The sequence below is a fragment of the Gekko japonicus genome, unplaced genomic scaffold (assembly GCF_001447785.1).
Source record: "Gekko japonicus isolate JY-2015 unplaced genomic scaffold, Gekko_japonicus_V1.1 scaffold927, whole genome shotgun sequence".
Lineage (NCBI taxonomy): Eukaryota > Metazoa > Chordata > Lepidosauria > Squamata > Gekkonidae > Gekko > Gekko japonicus.
In genome coordinates, this window is record NW_015169805.1 from 156832 (window position 1) to 181349 (window position 24518).

Sequence of the window (24518 nt, forward strand, 5' to 3'; positions counted from 1 at the left end):
GGTATCTTGGGGTGTGTGTACAATTTTCTAATTTCTGCACACTTTAACTGAACCAAAAAAGTGAGGTCAGATTGACCTGGAGAAGTGAGGAAAAATGATCTGCAACTCCATGCTCTGCATACTCCTCAACTATAAGCCACTTCGAAACTCCTGAAGGTAAAGAAAAGCGGGGTATAAAAGCCTACTCTTCTTTAAGGAGTTCAACAGCCCTGCAGTGTTGCATTCCCCTGCCTCCACTGCACCTTTCTTTACGTTGCAATGTATACTCTGAAAGGGGGTGTGTGTCATTTTTAATCCCAATTGCAATAAAAAGAACACCAACATTAATAGAGACAGTGAAATGAATAACATTACATTTCCTGCATTTTCTTATATATATTTTTTATCCCCAGTGTCTTTGCTGCTGTTCTATTCCATTTACTGGCAAAAGGAAATACTCAAAAACAGAGTGACTGGCCAGCCACTAGCTGCCAAGGAAACAAGGGCTTTATTTCCATGAGTTCCTTTGGGTGTATACGCAGCCCCCACACTGGATTAGCAAAGTACACTTTTTTGATCATGCAAGGGCTGCATCATTGAACTCACTCTTGCACTTGGTCAAAAAAATAAATGTAGCAAATCACTCATTTTGGCAGTGTATAAGCTATTACAGAAATCATCACACTGGCTGGTATTAGTACTACTTCTGGTGTGTCCAGAGCCAAACAATTACAGCAGCTTTTTCCCATTACCTGCTTTATGAGATATTACTGCATCTGTCACACTACCTTCTACTTTCTACAGCACTTATGGATCCAGGAAATAGTCTCCAACTACCTAATGCTGCTGTACTGCTGCATGAATCTAGGGTCACCCACCAATTGTCTCCAAAAATAATTTTAGATAAACCACTGCTAGCCTCTGCACCTGTACATCACTTCCAGGTACAACCTGGAACTAACAATTGGTATGTCTAAGAATTGTTGGAAACTCTATGGTTTTATCACAGAGTTTCCACCGGTTCCTAGAGCTACCCCTTGTCACTTCTGGGTTGTACCAGATGCAGTAACATTGGTGATGTCACCAACATCCCTATCCCCCAACCGGTTGCCAGGCTTTGCCCTACTGGCTGCCCTACACAGACCTGGTTAGCCTGCAAGATAGTAGACCAGTAGGACCCCAAGAAGGAAAGCGTGATAAATGTACTAAACCTTTTTTTAAAAAATTCTTAGCATTCATAAGGCATCTTTCAAACATTCAAATGTACTCTGCATACATTACCTCAGAAATTCTCAACAAAGAAGCTCATACACTACACTAACAGTATCTATACATCTAACAGCCAAGGTGCCCCCTGAGTGCGGATATCTAAATCCGCACATCGGGGGCACCTGGGAGGCAGGGAGATTTTCCTGCAAATTTGGGGCAATCCCCAAATGTGCAGAAAAATCTAAAAACTGTAAAAAAAACCTATAGTGGGAATACTTAAAAAAAACCCCAAAAAATAAAGGAGCATTCTGTGCGCATGCGCAGGGAACACTCTGAGAAGGCTTCGCTGCCACTGCTGCCGCCACAGGAGACGAGGGGTGGAGGGCGGGAGAAGGCTTGGCAGGCCAGCCTCGCTGCTGCCGCTGCTGTGGAGGGAAGCTTGGCAGGCCAGCCTCACCACCGCATGCGCAGGGAACACTCTGAGAAGGCTTCGCTGCCACCGCTGCCGCCACAGGAGACGAGGGGTGGAGGGCGGGAGAAGGCTTGGCAGGCCAGCCTCGCTGCTGCCGCTGCTGTGGAGGGAAGCTTGGCAGGCCAGCCTCACCTCTAAGTCCACTAGTCCTATCGTATTTTATTCATGCTGGTCTTTGACCATACAATAAAATTTGATTTGATTTGCTCTGATCTGGATGTCAGTTATAACATAGGTAATACCAGAAAAAATGCCTACTACACCACCTGGGCTATTTACGGATCTTACGACCCAGTTTCCATGATGGATGTGGACAAGATCCTGGGATCTGTGCAGGCCACTACTTGTCTATATATCTAATAGCCAAGGTGCCCCCTGCGTGCGGATATCTAAATCCGCACATCGGAGGCACCTAGGGGGCAAAGATATTTTCCTGCACATTTGGGGCAATCCCCAGATGTGCAGAAAAATCTAAACAATTGAAAAAAGTATACGGGGGATATTTAAATCCCCCCCAAAAGTACAAGAGCGTTCCCTGCGCATGCTCAAAGAATGCCCCGACAACTGTCCCCCCACCGCCGCCACTGGGGCAGGAGGGGGCAGGAGAAGGCTTGGCGGGCCGGTGCCGCTGGGGGGGAGGGGGAAGGAGAAGCCTTGGCGGGCCGAGCTCAGGCTTCACCACCAGTGCCGGGGGGGGAAGGCTTGGTGGGCCCGGCGGCTGGGAGCCGCGCAGGCCTCGCCGTTGGTGGGGGAGGCGGGGGAGAAGGTTCGCCTGCGGCTGCTTCCTTCTCCTCCATGTGGAGCTCCCCACCCGGCAAGTATCGTGGGTCCCCCATCTTGTTATCTCTATTTACTGAGAAAGGGGGAAAGTGGGAGGAACAGGGGGAAGGAAGCTCGCCAGAGGTGAATTTGAGGTGAGATTTGAAAGTACATCCTATATTATGGCTTCCTAATGAAAAGAGGCATTACCTTGTCCCAGTGACAGGTCAAATCTTGCACGTGAAGGAGGGCGGTTTCATCTTCGGTTCTGAGTTGGGGGCTAAGCTCAGAAATCTCGTCAAGGATCAAAAAGTTCTGGGGTCAAGGGGAAACGCAAAGACTTTCTTTAGCATAAAACAGAAAGGCAAAAAGTAAATCAATCCAAAACGCTGCTTCACCTCAAAAAAATTTCCCCTTGAGTAGCAGCCGACTTACGGCGACCTCATAGGGTTTTCAAGGCAAGAGGCAAACAGAGGTGGTTTGCCATTGCCTGCCTCAGTGTAGCTACCCTGGACTTCCTTGGTGGTTTCCAGTCCAAATACTGACCAGGATCTGAGGAGATGGGACTCACCTGTGCTATCCAAGTCAGTTAGCTCAAACTAACTAAAAAAATTTTTAAATCCCCCCCATCGCTGCTACAACCAGTGTTCCCTCTAAGCTGAGTTAGTGTGAGCTAGCTCACAGTTTTTTAGCCTCTGGCTCACACATTTTTGTCTTCGCTCAGGAAGGATGGCTCCAGAACAAACTAATTTATGCAGTAGCCGAATCTCTCACTCACAACTTTAATGTCTGTAGCTCACAAAGTAGAATTTTTGCTCACAAGACTCCACAACTTAAAGGGAACATTGGCTACAACCATACTCAAAGATGAACTTCCAGAAGTAACTATACCCAGCAGAGTGCTGAGGGTGCTGACAATTAGAGGCCACAAGAAATAAGGGATCTACTCTTTGGCCCTGATCCAGTACGGTAATATCCAAGTAGCAGCCCCCTCCCCCAACAATCCCACCCCACACAACTTTAACTAAAACAAAAACGGAGGGGAAGAGGTTTCAATTTCCATTTTTAAAAATCCCTTATTTTAACCATGAAAGTCTACAATTTAAAAAACTACAGCTCTAAAATGAATCAGATTTACTCTCCCGAAAGGCCAGGGAAAAAGTTATACTCTCAGACCACCGTGTGTCATACAAAGCACGGGTGCTGCCTCTTTCTAGATTTCCTCACATGATGAACTGTGGTTCAGTCACGGCCTACTAAGGCAGTTTCTGAGGTGAATTCAATGACACATAAAAGCAAGGGGGGGAAACCCAAGAGGCAAAGCAATGGTTTGCCACTAGACCAGTTTACCCCACCCACTAGTCATATTTATCTCTTTGTATCAAAAACCAACACAAGGAATTCCTCTGAGAGGCCGTGCCGTTCTATAAGCAGCAGGATCTATAATTCAGCATAGAGAGGAGCATGGAGAAGAGGTACCACCAGCTTTGAAATGTTGCCCAATGCATAAAGGACAGACGCAGATGACAGGAAAAATACTTCAATAAAGTTAGCAAGTACTCTCTGGAAGTACACTCCCCACAGAATGCAAGCGAAATATTTTTAACTCCATGGTTTTTGAGAACTGAGGCAGTCACGCAAGAGCAAATCAGCAATACAGTCATGAACAGGAACGAAAAGCAAGACAACTTTCTGCGGGAACCTCCTTCCTAGAATTACATTTCAGATCCTCCCTTCTTCCAAAGAGTCCATGCTTTCAGTCAGAATGTCCCCTGAGAGAAGTTGTGTTTTCCTCTCAACCCAGTTATCTGGAAAGACGGGGATTCACTTATCATGTGCTGATTTGGGGGGGGGGGTAAGTGTCAGCAAGAAGATATGTGCCACTGGAGCATGTCCTAGGTCCAAATAAAGACACGAACGACAGTGTGATGTAGTGATTAGAGTATCGGACTGGGAACTGACAGACCCAGGTTCGAATTCACACTCAGTCATGAAGCTCACTGGATGACCTTGGACCCAATCACATTCTCTCAGTCTAATCTCCACACAGGGCAAAACGGCAGAGAGAGGAAAGCTTCTTGGTGAAAGAGAATGAAGGAGGAGTAGTTTTTACACCCTGTTATTCTCTGCACTCTCAAAGTGGCTTACAGTTGCCTTCCCTTCCTCTCCTCACACCTTGTGAGGTAGGCGAGGCTGAGAGAGTTCTGAGAAAACTGGTCCAAGGTCACCCAGCAGTCTTCATGTGGAGGAGGAGTGAGGGATCCAACCCGGTTTTCCAGGTTAGAGTCCACTGCTCTTTATGCTGAGAAGACTAAAAACAGGTAGGGAAATCACCTTACACTCAAATGGCAGGTACTGAAGAAGTAAGAAACTCCCCAATTCTGGACCTGGCTGGGCCAGGCTCAAAATTAGTGAAACTCACCCCCTACTGCCCCTCCTCTGTGACTTGTCATGGCTGTTCTAGCAAGGCCAGAAACAACGTGTAGGCCTTTGCCCACAAACAGATTTCTCTGCCTTTAATTCTAGTCCTGACACTCAATGTTGTAAACTGACAGGAAGTCTTTACATGTTTGCTTTATTTTTTTAAAAAATAAGAATTTATAGTCCACAAAGGACTAACACGAGTATGTCAGGGGTAAGAGGGGGAAACAATAAAACTTTGTTGCATGCAACTTTTGAGGACTCATTTGCAACACTGCCGTTTAAAAAAACACAAGCACAACATCCAAATTTCATGGCCCGTCATACCTTGATTCGTCGAATGCTGACCATTGCTTCAGATGCCTTCTCAATGGCCGCTGGGAAGAAGAGAGTGACGGTGAGCCTCACCGCACCGTACAGCGACACGGCAACGAAAACCCGACTTGCCGAGATAACGTTGCCAAGTAGTACATAGGTCATGAAGGTCATAAACACAGTTATTTTGCTGGCAACAAAGAAAGAGGCCAAGTTCAATCCCCGAAGGTAAGAACTCTTAAGAACCATGGAAATCTCCCTCCTGGAATTGAAAAGAAAAAGAGTACCATTTGAAACAATTTAATGTTTACTATAAACACCTAAACTTGCATCCAGTTGTAAAAGTCCCTGAAAAACACGAGGATTCTAAAGCACACCATGATGAATAGAGAAGGTAGATGGGACGGATCTCCCATCTTCTCCTGCAGATTCAAAAATAAGTTCCAGGATGACAGAAGACTTAAAGAAGAAAAGTTGGTTTCTGTACCCCACTTTTCTCTACCTTCAGGAGTCTCAAAGAGGCTTTCAATCCCCTTCCCTTCCTCTCCGCACAACAGGCACCTCGTGAAGCAAGTGGGTCTGAGAGAGTTCCGTGAGAACTGTGACTGGCCCAAGGCCACCCAGCAGGCTTCATACGGAGGAGTGGGGAATCAAACGTGGTTATCCAGATTATAGTCCACCGCTCTACACCCCTGCAACATGCTGGCTCTCATAGCCTCTTAGGGCCTCTTACGGCAAAATCAACATGCTGCATTATTTTGTATTCTTTTCAGTTTTCAAAATGGTGATAAATCTAGTTCTTTTTATGTGGCAATCGTGATTTTGCTAACATGCTACTTAAGCAGAGCTACCACCACTGCATAAGTAGAAGAAAACAGGCAACGCAGACTTAATTCAGATAAAATATCAGAAAGTTGCTCTACACTCTCAAGAAAAATGTTCTCAGATTCTTTTTTGGAGTCAAAGAAAAATGTCACTACTATCTTATATTCCAACACATACACACACTGTTTCAAAAACCTTTCAAAAACTGGCAAGACTATGTATGCATCCCTGTCCGTGGGACGCTGATTACCTTCTCAGGGTGTTCACGAGATCAGCAAACGATTTCTCCCAGGCATACATCTTGATGATCCTCATCCCAGTTATGACCTCATTCATGGTCCTGATCCTCACGTCTGTGAAGGATGCGGTCCTGCTCCTGTAACGTAAATCAAAAAGTTACAGCCTAAATAATATGCAACTATTTTTTTAAAAAAAACTCTAGGATATGTGCATGGCCCTCTTAATGGATAAGGTGCCCACCAGCAATTACAGGTAATTCAGTCAGAAAGGAATAGATGTCATGCTACCACTGAATATAGCTTATCTACTGAAGCCAACTAAATATGTACACACAAAAAAAGCAGCTCAGGTGTTTGGGGTGGGATTTAACTAGGCATAGCACTGCATTTAGTGTCAACCTTTTCTGGCCCTGCTAGAGGACCTCCTGATGGCACCTGGGTTGTGGCCACTGTGTGACACAGAGTGTTGGACTGGACGGGCCACTGGCCTGATCCAACATGGCCTCTCTTGTGTTCTTAACATCAGTGGAAAGCTCAATTATGTAGTGAAAGACCAGTGAAATATCACAGGGGGGAAGGGAGGCTTGGGTGAACAGTGGGTCCCAGAGAAGGAACCTCCAGGAATATTTGCCCAGCAGCAGCACACTATAACATTCTGCTCTGCTCCCAGGGCCTGCTCTCTGCCCAGATGACAAAAGCAAGGCCCTGAAGTCCCACCAGTGTTGCGGAGGCTGGAGATGTGGGAGGAGATGAGGCTCAGACTCATCATGGCCTACTGGACCCATGATGCGACCAGCCAGGTCAGGGGCAACCCCGAAGTACTAGCAGCACATCCAGTCAAGTAAATCCTTGCCCATAACCTCCCTTGCTTCTCATTCAACATTTTCATTGGTAGATGCGTGTTTTTTTCAGCAGATGGAACAAGAATGTTGCCTACCCGTTGCTGCTCCTAACCTTTTCCATTCCAGTTTTTCCTCTCGCAACATTATCCTGATGCCTTCGGCCACCACCATCCCAAAGACCCTGTTGGCAGAACCAGCACCAAGGGTCTGGCATGATCCGATTCCTGCCCAGATTCCACCAGGAATGGGGCAGGCATGTGAGCACTAACAGATATTTTATTTAGATATTTATACCCTGCTTTTTCCCTCAACGGGGACTCAAAGCTGCTTACAACACTGTTCCCCCCTTCTCCGTTCCATCCACAGAACCACTGCCCTGTGACGCAGATTGGGCTGAGAGGGAGGGACCGGTCCAAGGTCACTCAGCAAGCTTCCACGCTGAGGCAGGGATCTGAGCCTGGGTCTCCCAGATGCTAGTTCAACATTCTAACAACTACACCACGCCATCAAGGAGAGCAACAGCCTAGGCTGGACCTACTCTGTACTGCCACTGAGGCGAAGGCAAGGCAAATGAGCATCAGTTGCTCTTCTTCCATTGCTCTCACACACTCTCCCTCCGATAAGAGACCACGACAAGGAAGAAGAACTGCACTGGCATAGCCAGCAGTGAAGGCGGTGGGGTAGGTAACCCCAACAAGGAAGGCGGACCAATGAGGAAGTTTTACCCAAGTGGTTTCCCCCTGCCTCAACCTCTGACTTGCTTGCTTACATCAATACAAGAGCAGGTGTGATATAGTGGTTAAGAGTGGCGGACTCTAATTTGGAGAACCGGATTTGATTCCCCACTCCTCCACATGAAGCCTGCTGGGTGAACTTGGACCAGTCACAGTTCTCTCAGAACTCTCAGCCCCACCTACCTTACAAGGTGACTGCTGTGCAGAGAGGAAAGTGATTGTAAGTGGCTTTGAGAATCCTTAAGGTAGTGAAAAGCGGGGTATAAAAACCTACTCCTCTTCTTCAATATTCCCATGATTCTCCTTCCCAGCCTTACTCCCCTATACCACTGATACTCACAACCACCACCATCCTCAGGCAACTTCACCACTCTTTATCTTCTCTCTGACCCAATTAGAGGTGTGCATTCAGTATTTAGCAAGCCGAATAAAAACCCAGATAAGGCCTTTTCGGCATTTTTCAGGTACTTATTAAGCTGAATACCAAAGTAGTTACCAAATAGTGGTTACCAAATAGATTCCCGAATACTATTCGGCTTTATTTGGCTATTAGTCAGCTCCATTATACCCTATTGGGCCATTATAGTCAATGGCAAATCTCATAGGGTATATTCAGTGGTCTGGGGGAAGAGGGTTTGAGGCAGAGGCACCAAATTTGCAGTGTAGCTGCTGGAGCCTCTCCCCAAAAGGATATCCAAATTTCAAAAAGATTGGTCCAGGGGGTTTAATTATATGAGCCCCTAAAGAGGCACCACCTATCCCCCATTGTTTCCAATGAGGGAAAATAGCAAGGCAATACAAGCCCAGCAGTATGTCCCAGAGAACCTCTGCAGTAGGAAGGGATGGGGGGGGGGGGCATGTTTGCATGGCCAGCAGCAGAACCAGTGCAATGTGACCAGCAGAACCAGTGCCACTGTGGCAGTGCCAAAACCCAAATGTATCTTTTCAAAACCACTCCCAAATGTTGACATTCCAACTTTACTAAGCAATTTTGCTCAGAGCATGCTTTTTCAACACACACATGCCAACAGGGGGGAAATGTATGTAGGAATATCTTCCACAGCCTGCCTTGCTCAAAATTTCAAAACCAAACATCATGGTCTTTTTTTAAAAAGTGTTTTTTAAAAAAGCAATCTACGTAATCTTAAATTTTCCCTCTCAAACGCTCCAGGCTTTGGTGCTCTTGTATTTTTGAACCTTTATGACAAGGCATACGCCCAAGACACATAGATAATGAAACACAAAATTTGCAGCTTTCATCTAAGTTTTCAAGTTTTCAGAATGCTTAAATTCCCAAATTGCCAACAGGAAACCCACTGACCTCAGAGATGAGAACAGCCTCCCAAAGCAGGTCTGCAGAGGAAGCAGAATAATGAGAACTGCCATCCCAGCAAGGCAAGACGGGCCGATCTCAAGCCAAAGAAGGACTGTTACTGCAACTGCCTGCAGTGGTGCGGCCCATAAGAAATGCAAGAAAATGGTCACCTATGAAAACAGAAAGCAGCCCGTGAAATACGCAAACTGAGTGAGAAGACTGACAGCAGCTGACATGTTCTGGTAATCTCAAGCTGATTCACTGACAAGTAGTGATTAGGGGTGTGCACTCTGTATACACCGAGCCAAATAAATACCCCCAAAATACCTTATCAGTACTATTCAGATCAGAAATCTGTATTCTGCTACCGAAATAGCTGCGCCTGAATAAAAGCTGATATTATTTGGCTTTTATTTGGGCACGGCTAGAAGGGATTTAAAGAGTCTACTCAAATGTGGACTCATTCCTCCGTTCTATTTAACTCAGCTGCACCTACTTTAGTCTACTCCACTTATTGCTATGTATTCTCCATTTGCCCTGACCTGGATAACACAGGCTAGCCCATTCTTGTCAGGTCTCAGAAGCTAAGCAGTTGGCTCTGGGTAGCATTTGGACGGTAGACCTCTAAGGACGTCCAGAGTCGCAATGCAGAGGCAAGCAATGGCAAACCACCTCTGAAGATCTCTTGCCTTGAAAACCCTACACTCAGGGTTGCCATAAGTCGGTTGCGACTTGACGGCACTTTCCGTCACCATCCTCCATTTACTGTTTTAACAGTATTTGATGAGTTTTGGAGCACACAAGGCCTTTCAAAACTCAGCAGAACGTCTGACAACCACTGAGCCATATTTAGAACAGTATGCATATGAGTGCTACCAATAAATTATTCCTCTTCGACACAATTCTGACCACACCTGTTTGGAACTCACAGATCTGTGGTTCACCCAAGAAAGTGTTCTCAAGTTTGCTTAGAAACATTTCTATGTCCAACTTGGCACATCTACAGAAGGACACAACTGCTTCAATCCATCTCTTGGCGAAGCAGCAACCAAGAAAATAAGCCCATCTTCCTGTCCTGTTACAAGTGAGCTCGAACTAGTCATTTGCTATCAATAATGGTTCGTACCTGATCAAACTTGTTCACATCATTCGATAAGAGGTTCACAATTTGACCGGTTGTCGTTTTTGTCATAGCTGTATTACTCAGACGAAGTGCCTACAAAAGAGAGACACAACACTCCTAGGTTTTATAACTAGAGTTATGGTATTAGGGCCACTTGTTTGGGTATTATCTTTTCTGATGCCACAAGGCACTATGAACCCACAATGGGCTATGTGACAACATTACTGAGTGCAGCCAATTGAAAATGAAGACAGCACTTCTAACATCAATCATGTGGATAACCACAGCCTATCAGATTACTGATTGCCCTCAGTCAACATGGCTGAACACTTCAGTCCCTTTTCAACACAACCCCCCCCCAAACGCCACAACCCAAAACTCAGAAAGAATACTTTTCAACCATGCCAAAAACTCTTTATAAGAAATACCACTGGCCTTTTCAGCTCCCCCCTAAAAGAAGAACTCTATACACAGGTCCTAATTCCAAAGAAGTTTCTCTAAGCTTTAGCAGAAAACTAATATGACATGTAAGGGAAACTGAGGATTTTGGAACATATATTCAAACACGGCAGTCTTGGCTGGCTGTGAAAAGGTAGCGAGATGTGGAAATAGAATCCCCACAATGTTTGTTATGCCAGTCTGTGGAATTGCACTGTCATAACTGTTATTACTTCCTCGTCTAAGCACTTGTTTGCAGGCACTGTATACATGGACCACAACATTTCTGCACAACAAAGAAGAATCTTTCATAAAAATTGAGGACTCCTGACATTACTGAAGCATTTCTGGTGAATGTGTTTTAGCCAAAGCTGAGGACTAGACATAAGATCATTTTTTTTCTTCCTTCATCTCTAGTATGACCGTGCACTTTGTGATTTTTGGAACGGAAACTATGGGGCACGCCCATGCTTTGGTCCATTGTCTGAGTCCTGGAAGCACAGCAGGGCCTTCAGCTGTTGAACAGCCTGTGTTCAAAGATCCAGGTATTCTTCGCCAGATGTGCACACAGTTCACTCTGCCAGGATCCTGGTCTTGTAAGGTTTTCAATGGGCCATTTCACAGGGGACAACAATCTATTATTGTTTTCCACAAGCACCACTGGTTGGTTTCTATTTTTAATTGTTTGTGCATCTAAAGGGTGGCACAAGAGGTGCAGGAAACCACAACAGATAAAAGGATACAATGCAAACATCTCTGCGTCTTTCCACATTTCCAACCCTGAGTGCAAGCTTTCACTACACAACCAGCAGCATTTATTGTAAAGGGCTACTTTGTTAAACCTTCATCAGATCAAGTTAAGATTCGCTAGAACAGCAAATTAATACCTCCGAGATGTGTTTATGTACGAGGAAGCAATATGTGTGATTACAGCACAGCACCTCCGGGATCATTTCCCAGGTATCCAAAGAGGGAGCAAGAAAAACAAATTCTGCTCTCCCAAGATGACCCAAGATGCTGCTGACTTCATCTTCTGCCCACACTTGGCGCTCCGTAAGCCTGATCCAAACAGCTGCGGAATGAGCTCCGCAGGCCCCAGGGGTATCTACGGCCGCAATCCCCAAACACGCAGTAAATCTCACTGGACTCAGTGAGGCTGACTGTAGAGTAAACACGCACAGGATTGTGCTGCAAAACTGCGCCTTGACTGAAACCACCTCCAGTGAGGTTAGACAGGGTAACCCCCCTAAAGATTAGGGAAAATTTCAGATGCTTCAAGAACCAAGGAAGTATCCTCTCTCAGAGAGGATTGCTAACAATGGGAAGGTGCTCTGCTTCGGGGATCCTAACGGGGCCGAAACCCAGAAACTTTGGGGGGGTGGAGAAAACACACTTATACTTGCTACAACCCTTTTTGTCCCCCAAAAAGACAAGTTCCAGATCTTCAGCAATACTCACCTCTCTTGGAGTGCTATCTTGTTTTTAACTGTTTTAAGCATGGCCTTGAGCCCTAATTGTTAGCCGCCCTGAGCCTGAGGGGAGGGCGGGATATAAATCGAATAATAAATAAATAAAATTAACACATGTCAGTTCTTCCTGCTGGATATTCTCAGATACATCAAAAGTGTGTGGAAACACTTCCCTGTGCTTAAAAGTGGAGGGGCGATATCCCAAAAAGGGATGAGGCGTGTGCTCTTTCAAAGAGCCCTATCGCAGCAAGTCTTCCAATGATATTATATACACTGAAATCAATATACATAGAGGACGAGCAGTCCACAAAAGCACTCGCCCCACCTATGTGCAGCGACCAGCTTGTAAGAAGAGCATTTACATCCATACAGAGCATTTTTTAGAGGCCATAATGTTGTGAAAATAACAATGGGTATGCCCTCAGGCTCCATCCCCAGGACCAAGAATTCTGCTTTAAAAACAAAAAAACTCCAGTTGCTAGGACAGAGTCAACATGTGTACACACTGTACTCATGGGCCCAGCATTTAAGGGTCAGGATCTAAAGAGGACCTACCTGCTGGGTCACAAGACTCTATAGAAATGGAGGGGATTTTTGCTCCTTTTTGGAGGGAGTGGCTGCTACAGCACATGCAGAGAAAGTAAGGGCACATTGTTTTCAAATGAGAAGGGAGCACTCACTGGAGAAGACCCTAATGCTGGGAAAGATGGAAGGCAAAAGAAGAAGGGGACAGCAAAGGATGAGATGGTTAGACAGTGTTGTCGATGCATGAAATTAAGCAAACTCCGGAGCATGACAGAAGACAGGAGGGCCTGGCGTGATGTGGTCCATGGGGTCGTGATGAGTCGGACTCGACTCTGCAACTGAACAACAACAACACACACCAAGAGGAGCAATGGGATAGTAAGGTGAGGTCACTTAGCAGTGGAGAAGATTCCTCCATGGCTCTGACTCTACATTACACTTCATGTTGCTTGGCTTGTGATTCCTGCCTAGCTCACCTGGTCTGCTTACCGTGGCCTCGTGCCATAACACTGGCTTCCCCCTCTTCCTGTCATGTGACTCTGACTTCATGTGACTTCCTGTCATGTGCCTGGAGCTCAGTGGGATGCATCCTCAGTGGGGGATGTTCCACTTTCTCTGAGATATATACATGTAAGCTGGGATGGGGTGATTAATAAATCTAATAAATAATAATAAAATAAACAAATGCTGACACCCCCCCTCACTTGTTGTTTCTTGGAATTCATCCTTACTAGCTTCATGAGGGACCCACGCAGACTATCAGACACATCCTGAGTGTAATCCAAAGATACTTTTCACTGAACGGCCACACCCTTTACGAAGCGTTTCTGATGCCAAGCTAACATTTTGAGTGTTTGCTTTACAGACAAAGGCGCCAGAGAGGAGAGCCAACATAAAGCGCCCCGTTTATTCACAAAGAAAATATGTGTTGCTTACCTTCCGATAAATCATATGGCACATAGCCACTCTCAGCTTCATGCCGGCACGTTGTACGTGATAAAAATACAAGTGATGAGTTATGGCCAGAACCAAAGTACACGCAGACAAGGCCGCAGCGGAGGCATAAGCGTATTTCAGAGCAGCAGATGAACCAGTCTTTTCAAAATAGGTAATAATATTCCCCAGAAATATTGGCTGGATTATTTTGAGTGTTTCCTAAAGAGAAAACGTTACAAATAAAACTTCTGCAGAAAAACGTTACAAATAAAGAGAAAACGTTACAAATAAAACTATCTTTCATCAAAAGCTGAACTATTTACCTCAGACTCAGGAGAAAGATATTCTCTCCTGCCGGCATTCACATTCAGTTTAGCCAGAAAACATTAGGTCTCCATCTGGTACAGCCTATGTAATTATAATATATATCTGCAATAACCTTTAATACATTATCATCCCTATATCAACACCCTATGCCCAGTTCTGTCATTGGTGTGTTTCTGGTGCAGTGGCCAAGATGCAAGATGTCTCAAGTTCCAATAAACCATGCACTGTATCCTCTCAACAACCCCGTACAGTAAGAGGGGGGTATTATTCTCCCCACAATTCAGATGAAGCTGTGAGAAAATGGCTTGCTTGGGTTCAGCTCTCCTCATTGCCATACTTCAACTGTTACATCACTAAGTGATGTGAGCAATCTCTACCAGAGACCCTGGAGAGATGCTGCCAGTCTGAGTAGACAATACTGACCTTGATGGACCCAGGGTCCGATTCAGTACAGGGCAGCTTCATGTGTCAAGTAGCACTACACTCTCTCCACACCTCTAAAAAAAAACCACCCCCAAATCTGACCATACGCCAGGTATCCACACCCCACCCCAAAAGCACTACACTCTCTCCACACCTCTAAAAAAACACCCCCAAATCTGACCATACGCCAGGAATCCACACCCCACCCCAAAAGCAGAAGGCATTCTTCTAATTAAGCAGCAAGGTTGTAAGGTATGAGCTACGAAGGAAGTACATTACACAACAAAAACAAACCTTCGAGTGTTCTGTGGGAACACAGCAGGAGCTACTGCATCAACACTGTAGCCCTTTTCGATTGTTAGGCATGGAGCTGTCCAACCACACATACCAGGAGAACACACTACTCAGTATCCTCCTGTACGTGGTCGCCATTTTGTCTGAATGCATACATGCAGGGCTCCATTCAGACAAAATGGCGATCAAACATGTCAGGAGCATCACTGGTACCACCTGCTCCTGAATCCTGTAGTTCGACACCCTCACATTTAGTAACTGAAAAGGTCTTCTTATCTAGCAAAGACACAAATGACCATAAATGGGACAATCACAGCAGTGCGCTGTGAGGTCCTCCACCCTCATGGCAGAAAGAATGCCTAGGTCAAGAATCCAAGCAGAAGACAATTCAGCCAATCCAAGATCTTCACCACAATCACAGCAGTGCGCTGTGAGGTCCTCCTACCCCCATGGCAGAAATAATGCCTAGATCTAGAATCCAAGCAGAAGACAATTCAGCCAAGCCAAGATCTTTACTTCCCTGCTGGGAAGTCAAACCAGAATCCCATAAAAACAGCCCCATTCATGGCTACCAGCCAAGGTGAATGAAGGGAACTTCCATACACGGAGTCAGCAAACGTCACTGGTAGAGCATCTGTTTGGCATGCAGAAGGTGCCAGATTCAATCCCTGGCATCTCCAGTTAAAAGGACCAGGAAGTAGATGATGCAAAAAACCCTCTGTCTGAGACCCTGACGTTGATGGACCAGGGATCTGATTTTGTGTAAGACATCTTCATGTGTTCAATGCCACTGCTGGGAGGCAGCATCAAGGGAAGGACTTGACCTCCATGCTTGTTCCTTGGCCCTTTACGGAAACTGGTTGTCCACTGTGTTAAACAGGATGCTGGAATTGATGGACCACTGGTCCAATCCAGCAGGGCTCTTCTTATGCATCACAGAGCAAAAATGCACCATTTAATGCTAATAATAGCAGCTGCCCACCCCAAATTTAAGGTCAGAGGTCACAGTGGGAGCCACAAAAGATGTACTGCCCTGGCAGGGGATAAGAGAGGAGGGGAAAAGAGAAACTGGTTGGGTAAACAGTGACTGTGGAGGGGGGGGGCACTCTCTCCTTGAATTCTTGCTGGCAAAGCAGTGATAAGCACGTCTATTTCGGTCTGTTACCTCAATCAGGGTGAAAAGTCCTAGAACCAAGTAAGACTTCCAGTAACAAAGTATAATTGCCTTTGTTAAGTGTGGGGCTCTTGCTTCCTTTTTGGCTTTCTGCACCTCTTTGTCCCAATACCTGCAAGAAGGGGGAAAGAAGAGGAGGCATAACAACGAACCGGGGGTGGGAGAGACAGTCAGGCAGAGCATCCAAACCAAAATACAAATGAACAGCCCACAGATCGATTGCTTTGACTGATCGAATGTACAGGAAAATATATATATATATTTACTGGCAAGGAGAAAAGCCCTCTCTCTGGTTTAAGAAGGCAACAGAAATGCCATTTGTTTGCCCTTTGGAGAAAAAGAAGGCAATTAAGGGCTTAAACTTGAATAAAACAGCAGTATTATGCCACAGTGTTTTGCTTCTGTCCCGTGACAAATATATTTATTCATCTCTCCCTTATATATAATTGAGTAAGACGCAGGGTCACGCAGCGGAGAGAAAATGCACACCAACAGTGTTTGGAGGCCTGTAATATCAATAGGAAAAAATAGGGCACACCAAAGAAAATTACTCTTCTGTATCTTTAACACACTTAGTTGTATTACTACAACAAATTTCCTTATAACAAATTTCCTGTATTAACTAGCATTCATTCATTATATCAGCCCCCTCACTCCACTGGGGCTTTTAAGTTTTTTTTGTTTTGTTTTTTAAATCAACAATCCACACCAATCCCTTGGCCCGAGCCCTCTCCCCAATGGCCACAGGGGCTTTAAGGTTTTTTAAATCAACAATTAAAAATTATCAGTACGTTATAACAACCTGTTCTCTAAATTCCCAGATGTCATTCTTATAAAGTAAGTTTCTAGCCCATTTCACTGCAGAAATATGCCTTTCCCTTTATATCTCCACAATGAAAGATTTACAGTGGCTAGTCTTGCCCCACAATGTGACAGAGATTACAACATCCCCCAGTGGTGGGCAGAGGAAATGGCTGGCACGGGGACAGGATTGGGGAAAATGCCTGCCATGTGAGTGTGCAAATCCAAACTTTACTACCCAAATGGCATCCGGGCTTTACTGTGAACTTTCACAAAACTTCTCATCAAAGCAGGTTTGAGAAAGTTCGGGGGAAAGCTGGGAAAATCCTGGGAATGCACCATGATGGTGTGAAGAAGCAAGGGGGGAAAACATGCACGAATGCACCATGATGGTGTGAAGAAGCAAGGGGGAAAAACATGCACGAAGTAACCTGCATGAAACTGACCTAAGTCTGCCTCACAGCTGTGGCAAGCAATGGCGCTCACAGCAAGCCAGGGCAGAGATGAGACAGTATGACAGGGTTGCACCATGATGCTGTGAAGAAGCAAGGGAGAAAATCATGCACAAATGCACTATGATGGTGTGAAGAAGCAAGGGGAAAAGACTTAAGGCTAGTAACCTGCATGAAACTGACCTAAGTCTGCCTCACAGCTGTGGCAAGCAATGGCGCTCACAGCAAGCCAGGGCAGAGATGAGACAGTATGACAGGGTGTGAGTTTTTTATATGCTAGCTTGTTTCTCCACTGCCTGCCAGAAAAGAACTCTGCTCTGTCTAACAGTTGCTCCTAGACCGGAGATCTGAGAGGAAGAGCACACTGTCCTCTGTCACCAACAAGAGGACTCAGGGCTGTAGGATAGTCGTGTATCTCCATCTCAACAAGGACAACAAAGGAAGAAACTGAGAAAATCTTGCTAGCTTTCCCACAACACCATCTGGACTAAGTTTGCCGTCTCCTAATTTATTTATTTATTTATTTATTCAACTTATTATCTCTTCTGTCTGTAGGTCCTTCGCGTGAGCACAGCCAGAGGTACACGGTCCGAGGTACAGTCTCTTGGAGGCAGGTCCAAGAAAACAAGCAAAAGGACTCCTCCTGGCCTGTGGCATGCAGCCCGGGGCCGCCATTAGCAAGCCTGGTGAATCACAGTGTGGCCAGGAAGCTTGCCTACTTTAAACCTTAGTGTTTAAATTGGCTGTTATTAGTTCGCAATTTCCAATTAGTCCCCTTGGGGAGAAAAGGTGCACAGAAGTGCCCAAACAAATATAAATACTAATACTAATAATAATTTATTAAGTTGGATTTATTAGGCCACCCTTCCCTGCAAACAGGGCTCAGGGCCGCTTACAACAGCAATAAATACAATAAACAGTCAATTTAAAACCCAACATTAAAATACCTAAAGCTGGCAAAGAAATATCAGCCTGGCCCTTACCATACACACTAATGCAGAAATCAGTTAGACCCTTTCCCTTCTTTACTTCTCCCTCTCTCTCCATATCTTCCCTGTGACTCTTGACGGACAGGAGCTGCGTCCAAAAAGTCGAGTGTACAATAAAACACACTGGGAATCACTGGACGTGGGGAAGGATGGCTTCGCAGCGACACCATTACTGTAGCTATACTTATGGAATGCAATCAGATCGAGAGGCCCGGTCCTTATATCTTTGATCACGGATCATGCCATCCTGTACACAGTTACTCCAAGCCCACTTATTTCAACGGGCTCAGACTAGAGTTAACTCTGCACAGGATCTCTCCGGAAGGCACAGAAAGTCGATCTTCAGCTACTCACCATTGTAACCCTTCCCCAAGCACCTTCGAGGAATCTTCGGGCAGCACTTTATACATGTCATCTTCGTCTAGTCTCCGCTTATGGCCAAGAACGAACAAAGGATTCAGCCACCTGTTCAAACAGCAGAACCACATGTCAGTCATTCTCTTATATGCACTCCGGGGTCCTCGGTGCCCATGCACAACCACCCACCCAGATAACAGAAAGCAGCCTAACATTTTGGCTTTACACTTCAGTCAAAAAATACTGCATATACTGCAATGTTATGTACCATCTCCCGTCTCACAGTGCCAGCTCCGCAAACTGGCCCACAGAATACAATAACATTCCAACGATGAAAGGAACAGAAGCTACATGAGAGACTTTACTTGCAAGCCAGACTTGAGCATGAGAAACACTGCAAAGAGCCTCTCCAGATCGCTAGCGGATTTTGCAGAAAGCCAAGCCTAGAAGAGATTCGGGTGCTGCCGAATCCCAACGTGAGACCTTTTGCCAAGGTGCAACGGCCTCGTTTAAACGCCCAAGCAGCAAGTCAATGGGAGAGTCTTGGGCTTTATCGTCCCCTCGCTGCACTTCCTCACTTTTGTATTTTCGTTCGTGGCAATTGGAGCAGGAGCAGACCATGCAACAAGTCAAGCCACACATCTGTCCTCCTCATCCCCCCACTGTTAATGCGGGACGCAATACCAGCTAGCACAGTTTCGGCCATGATACATTTCTGTAACCTTCCGCAACTGTTCAACAACTAATGTTCCATCTTCTTCTGCTCTTGAATGATATAAGCGCTCTCCCTAATCAGCCTTTGACTTCACCTGAAGTATGCATCATTTGACTTTGCAGCTGGTGGTGCCGTTAGGAACATAAGCTGGGACATCTCTGGATCAAAGCCAAATTCAGTTGTGTTTGTAACTAGGTGGCCTTTGAGAGACCGCCATTCTTTCAGCCTCAGTTCTCCCATATGCTTATTGGGATGAGACTGACCAGTCTTACAGGCTTGCCATAAAAATTACTGAGAAACTGTACGAGAAGCACCCTGAATACTCAAAAAGCGATATAAAAAAATCATCCTCTTATGTTTTTACCGGATTCATCGCCACTTTGTTCCTCCACATAACTAAGATCCCAGCTTATAACCAGTAAGGTTCCATTTTTTTCCTTTTTACCCTTTTGGTTTGTTTTGTTTTTTAATTTAAAGTTTTTTATTGAAGTTTAGTAAGGTATACAATCATAGTATAATCATATTAAAAAAACTTCACTTTTTTGTAAAGATACAACAATGTAATATGCATAAGTATAATGAAACAGTAAACTATAACTTGATTTTTAAGCTTGAACAGGAAAAAATCCAATGTCCAGCGTTCCATAGTAGAAAAGAGATTTGAATGTCATGCTTTCAACAGAAGGGGCTTTGATTGTCCCACTGGGAGGACAAACAATCCCTTACACTGGTGTTTTTAGATTCAGGTGGGTAGCCGTGTTGATCTGAAGTCCAGCGGCACCTTTAAGACCAACAAAGTTTTTACTCAAGGTGTGTGCTGTCGTGTGCATGCACACTTCTTCAGATTGTGTCTGAAGAAGGGTGCGGGCACACAAAAGCTTATACCCTGGATAAAACTTTGGTCTTAAAGGTGCCACTGGACTCAGACTTTGTTCTACCGGTATTTCTAGTCACTGGCACATGTGTTCCTTTCTGCACGCCCATCTGTTGCAAGGCAAGGGCAAGCCAAGCGGATGGGTACTACTGCTCACGTCACAGAAATTGTTCCCAGTTCTTCAAGAAGCTTTGTGTTGTAAAGCCTCTCTGATTCACTGCCCTTTGGACTTTCAATTACCTTGCACGCTCTGCCCACCAATGAAGTCTCTCGCCATTTATTAATTAGTGACACTTTAATGCTTGTTCCTACTGAAATCTGAGAAAAACGACGGCTCTGAGCTCTCAGTCCCCAACAGGGCCAGCCATTTCCACTAGGCCTAAGGTCCCCAAGCCTTTCTGAATCTGTGGGCCCCTTAGGAATTTTGAGAGGGCACCGTCAGTAGCAGTGTTCCCTCTACGCTGAGTTAGTGTGAGCTACCTCACGGTTTTTTTAGCCTCCGGCTCAAACGTTTTCGTCTCAGCTCAGGAAGGACGGCTCCGAAGGAAACTAATTTATGGAGTAGGCAAATCGCTCGCTCGCAACTTTAATGCCAGGAGCTCACGAAGGAGAATTTTTGCTCACAAGACTCCACCGCTTAGAGAAGAGATTGGATTTATACCCCGCCCTTCACTTGGAGTCTCAGAGCGGCTCACAAACTCCTCTCCCTTCCCCTCCCCACAACAGATACCCTGTGAGGTGGGTAGGGCTGAGAGAACTCTGACACAAACTGCTCTTTTTCCAGGACAGCTGTGCCAGAGCTTGTGACTGACCCAAGGTCACATCAGCAGGTGCAAGTGGAGGAGTGGGGAATCAAACCGTTCTCCCAGATTAGAGTCCGCACACTTAACCACTACACCAAACTGGCTCTAGAGGGAGCATTGGTCAGTAGCACTCCAAAACGGCTGCCCCAGGAGGCAAAGAACTGCAGGAGGGGAATTAAAAACAAAAGGAAGCCTGCAGGCGGAGGGAGAAAGAGAAGGGGGAATAAAAAGAAAAGGGGCCATGGGAGGGAAAAGAGACCGTAAAAAGGCCTGCCTTACAGAGGCTCTGACCACTTTCTGGAAAGCTTGGTTGGCATCATGGTGCCCAGGAGAACGATGTTGGAGAACCCTGCACTGGGCTATTGCCTGGAGTAGCACTTTCCTAGTGGCATGGAGGAACAAATCTTCCCACTGCAGCACTGCCAAGAGCAGGTACTGAGCACAGGAAGGTCAGACGTTTCTCTCAAATGTCTTAAAATCAGCTCCTCTTCCTAACATGCTCACGTTTTGGGGGCTCTCTAACCAGGTACAACAAACAGTTTGGTGACTGGACTGTATACTGTAAAGATGTTGTTTCATTCCACCATGGTTGATGAATTTCTATGAATCTAATCCAAGTAGGGTGGTCCCCTTCCTGCTTTCAGGTCAAAATCCTAATACAACTTTGAACAACTGCCACAGGAAGTGGTGGCGGCTACAAGTATGGACGGCTTCAAAAGGGAATTGGATAAGCATATGGAGCAGAGGTCCATCAGTGGCTATTAGCCACAAGGTATAGATAGGGACTCTGGGGCAAGTGATGCTCTGTCATCTTGGTGCTTGGGGGGGGGGTCAACAGTGGGAGGGCTTCTAATGTCCTGGCCCCACTGGTGGACCTCCTGATGGCACCTGGTATTTCTGGCCACTGTGTGATACAGAGTGTTGGGCTGGATGGGCCTTTGGCCTGATCCAACATTGGCATCTCTTATGTTCTTATGAATGTTGCAATTTATTTATTTTACTCCTTTTGTCTTTTGGGGAAATAGAGACGATGAATGAAATTTCAGATTATTACACTGCTCAAGGCCACGCAGCTTTTACGGGACAATGGAAAGGAGCTAACGGAGTCCCTTTGAGATCTGACCAGATACATCCCTTATAGTCGTTACGTACAAGAAGTCTTGGTGCTACCTTCTGAACGAGCTGAAGCTTCACTGCGCATCACTGTAATATAACCTGGAGGGGACGTAAGTCCAACGCAAGCACTCCGGGCCATAAGCTGTGCAAGATAACAACTGGAAGGAAGCTGAACGGTGGCTGCAATCCTAAGCAATCTTAGTAGAACCGTGTCGCAATGGATCTCCTGAGGCCTCCTCCTAATGCAGCAAACGTGTTCAGAATTCACTTGTAGGTCCAGGAATATTTCGAAACATTGAGTTTCTAGACCAGACCTGTGCGATATGCAGCCCACCAAGCCCGCGGCAGTCCATTAGCTTCCTAGGTGTGCCCGACGCGTAACATTTACTAAAAAAAAAATATTTACTAAAATGTTTATACCTCGCCTTTCCTCTTGGCATACAAGATTGGTGGACTGTGTTCACCTTGGTGGGTCAACAAGTCGTGTGTGGCTATTGTAGACAAAACTGGAATGTTCTTATTCCTTAGTTCTCAAAAAGTGCCCGAAACAACTCATGATAACCAATCGTCCTAAAGCAATGTTGTGGCTACTGCCCAAACTCCTAAGTAACCACTACAAAAAGTCAAAGAGCTCTTTCAAATCGATCGCTCGATGATCCTTTTTCCCAGTAAAGCTCGCAAAACTATCAATGGGGCTGCAAAAGCATACAAGTAGGATTTGATTCTTGTAGACCTCACGCCGTTGACAACTGAAACACAAGACACTAAAGGAAGCAGAAAAACCAGGTGTGCAGCCATGAGGTTTGTGTTGCCTGAACGCCTTGATGCTCATCCAGACTTGAAATAGATTTTCCGATGTTGTGAATCCCTTGAGCTGGTCCAAACAATTCAGAAGAGAAACTGCAGAAATGCCAGGCTGTTTACACCTTATACGGACTATCAGGACTTCCAGCTATAAACATGGCAACTCTACAGCAACATCTGCTTAGTTGTTTGGAAACAGTGTACGATTAATTAGAGAGGCGCACACAGTAAAATGTTAGCCTCAGCGGTCTTCAGCCTTTCCAGACACGGGAGTCACCTTTAACACACACACCCCAGTCAGCAGCAGGGGACTCACAGAACCACGAGCATATGACAGAAAGCCATGTGACACGAGTCACATGAGCAGAAGCAGAACCAAAGTTATAACCCTCCATATCCAGAGGCAGTAAACCTTTGAATGCCAGTGGCAGGATGCAACATTAGGGGAAGGTTTGGTGTCCAGGCCCTGCTTCTAGACCATTTTGGGAGCATCTGGTTGGCCACTGTGTGAAAAAAGAAAATGGACAAGATGGACCACTGATCTGCCCCAGTGTTCTCATGACCAAGTGCTCTCATGCCCTCGCCAAGGTCAAGACCAGGACCTCAGACAGACCAAGAGAACTGAGCAGCACCTTTGCTTTCTGGCTGTCACAGCTGCACTCACATTTTCTTAAAACTCAGTAACCAATGCACAGACCACCTCCTTTGGGTAAAGCTCCAAGATCTATATTGATAAACATTAATATTGGAGTGGAATTGTACCAACACAAACTATTATCAGTATATGTATTTATTAGGGCTGCCAGCCTCCAGGTGGGGCCTGGGGATCTCCCGCTTTTACAACTGATCTCCAGCTGACAGAAATCAGCTCCCCTGGAGAAAATGGCTGCTTTGAAGAGTGGCCTCTGTGGCTTTGTGCTGAGGCCCCTCCCCTCCCCAAACCCCACCCTCTCCTGGCTCCACCCCCAAAGTCTCCAGGTATTTTCCAACCCAGACTTGGGAACCCTAGTATTTATACATTCATATAATTATCAGTGGCTCAGGGGCCATGGTAGCTCAGAGGTTAAGACACTGAGCTGCAGACCAGGAGGTCTGTAGTTCGGCAGTTCGAGACCCGAGCGTCGCATGACAGAGTGAGCTCCCGTCTCCGGTCCCAGCTCCTGCCAACCTAGCAATTTGAAAGCAAGAAACTGCAAGTAGATAAATAGATACCGCTTCGGTGGGAAAGTAACAGCGTTCTGTGCGCCTTGGCGTTTAGTCACGCCGGCCACGTGACCACAGAAACGCCTTTGGACAACGCTGGCTCTTCGGCTTGGAAACGGAGATGGGCGCTGCCCCCTGGAGTCGGATTCAACTGGCTTTTGAGCAAGGGAAACCTTTACCTTTTATCATTATCAGTGATATTTTGAAGATGTATAGACTGGTATAAGCCAAAAAGAACATATCACTTCTCCAAGGAGCTCACAGTTTTAAATGGTCTCCCTTAGAGGAAACGCAGGAAAGTCAAGGTCAAGAAGGCAAGAAAAGAATGTCAGCCACGGCCATTACACTGCACATACTGCTCTGCCCTAGGCATGCTTAAAAAGGTAAAGGTAAAGGTTCCCTTGCTCGAAAGACAGTCGAATCCGACTCTAGGGCTGCGGTGCTCATCTCCGTTTCAAAGCCGAAGAGCCAGCGCTGTCTGAAGACATTTCCGTGGTCATGTGGCCGGCATGACTAAACACAAAGGCGCATGGAACGCTGTTACCTTCCCACCGAAGTGGTACCTATTTATCTACTTGCAATTTC

The 24518-nt window shown here is 45.8% G+C and overlaps 1 protein-coding gene across 1 annotated transcript in view; it reads right to left on the reverse strand.

Annotated features, from left to right (window-relative positions):
* The window catches only part of ABCC4 (ATP binding cassette subfamily C member 4), a 177631-nt gene that overhangs the window by 145255 nt on the left and 7858 nt on the right, over positions 1-24518 (reverse strand). Inside the window, exons 2-9 of the mRNA XM_015417130.1 lie at positions 18416-18526; positions 15811-15931; positions 13602-13820; positions 10237-10326; positions 9117-9280; positions 6231-6356; positions 5168-5417; positions 2630-2734 (exon numbers count right to left, since the gene is read on the reverse strand). Of these exons, the coding sequence (XP_015272616.1) occupies positions 2630-2734; positions 5168-5417; positions 6231-6356; positions 9117-9280; positions 10237-10326; positions 13602-13820; positions 15811-15931; positions 18416-18526 (1186 nt within the window). The remainder of the gene's footprint in view (positions 1-2629; positions 2735-5167; positions 5418-6230; positions 6357-9116; positions 9281-10236; positions 10327-13601; positions 13821-15810; positions 15932-18415; positions 18527-24518) is intronic.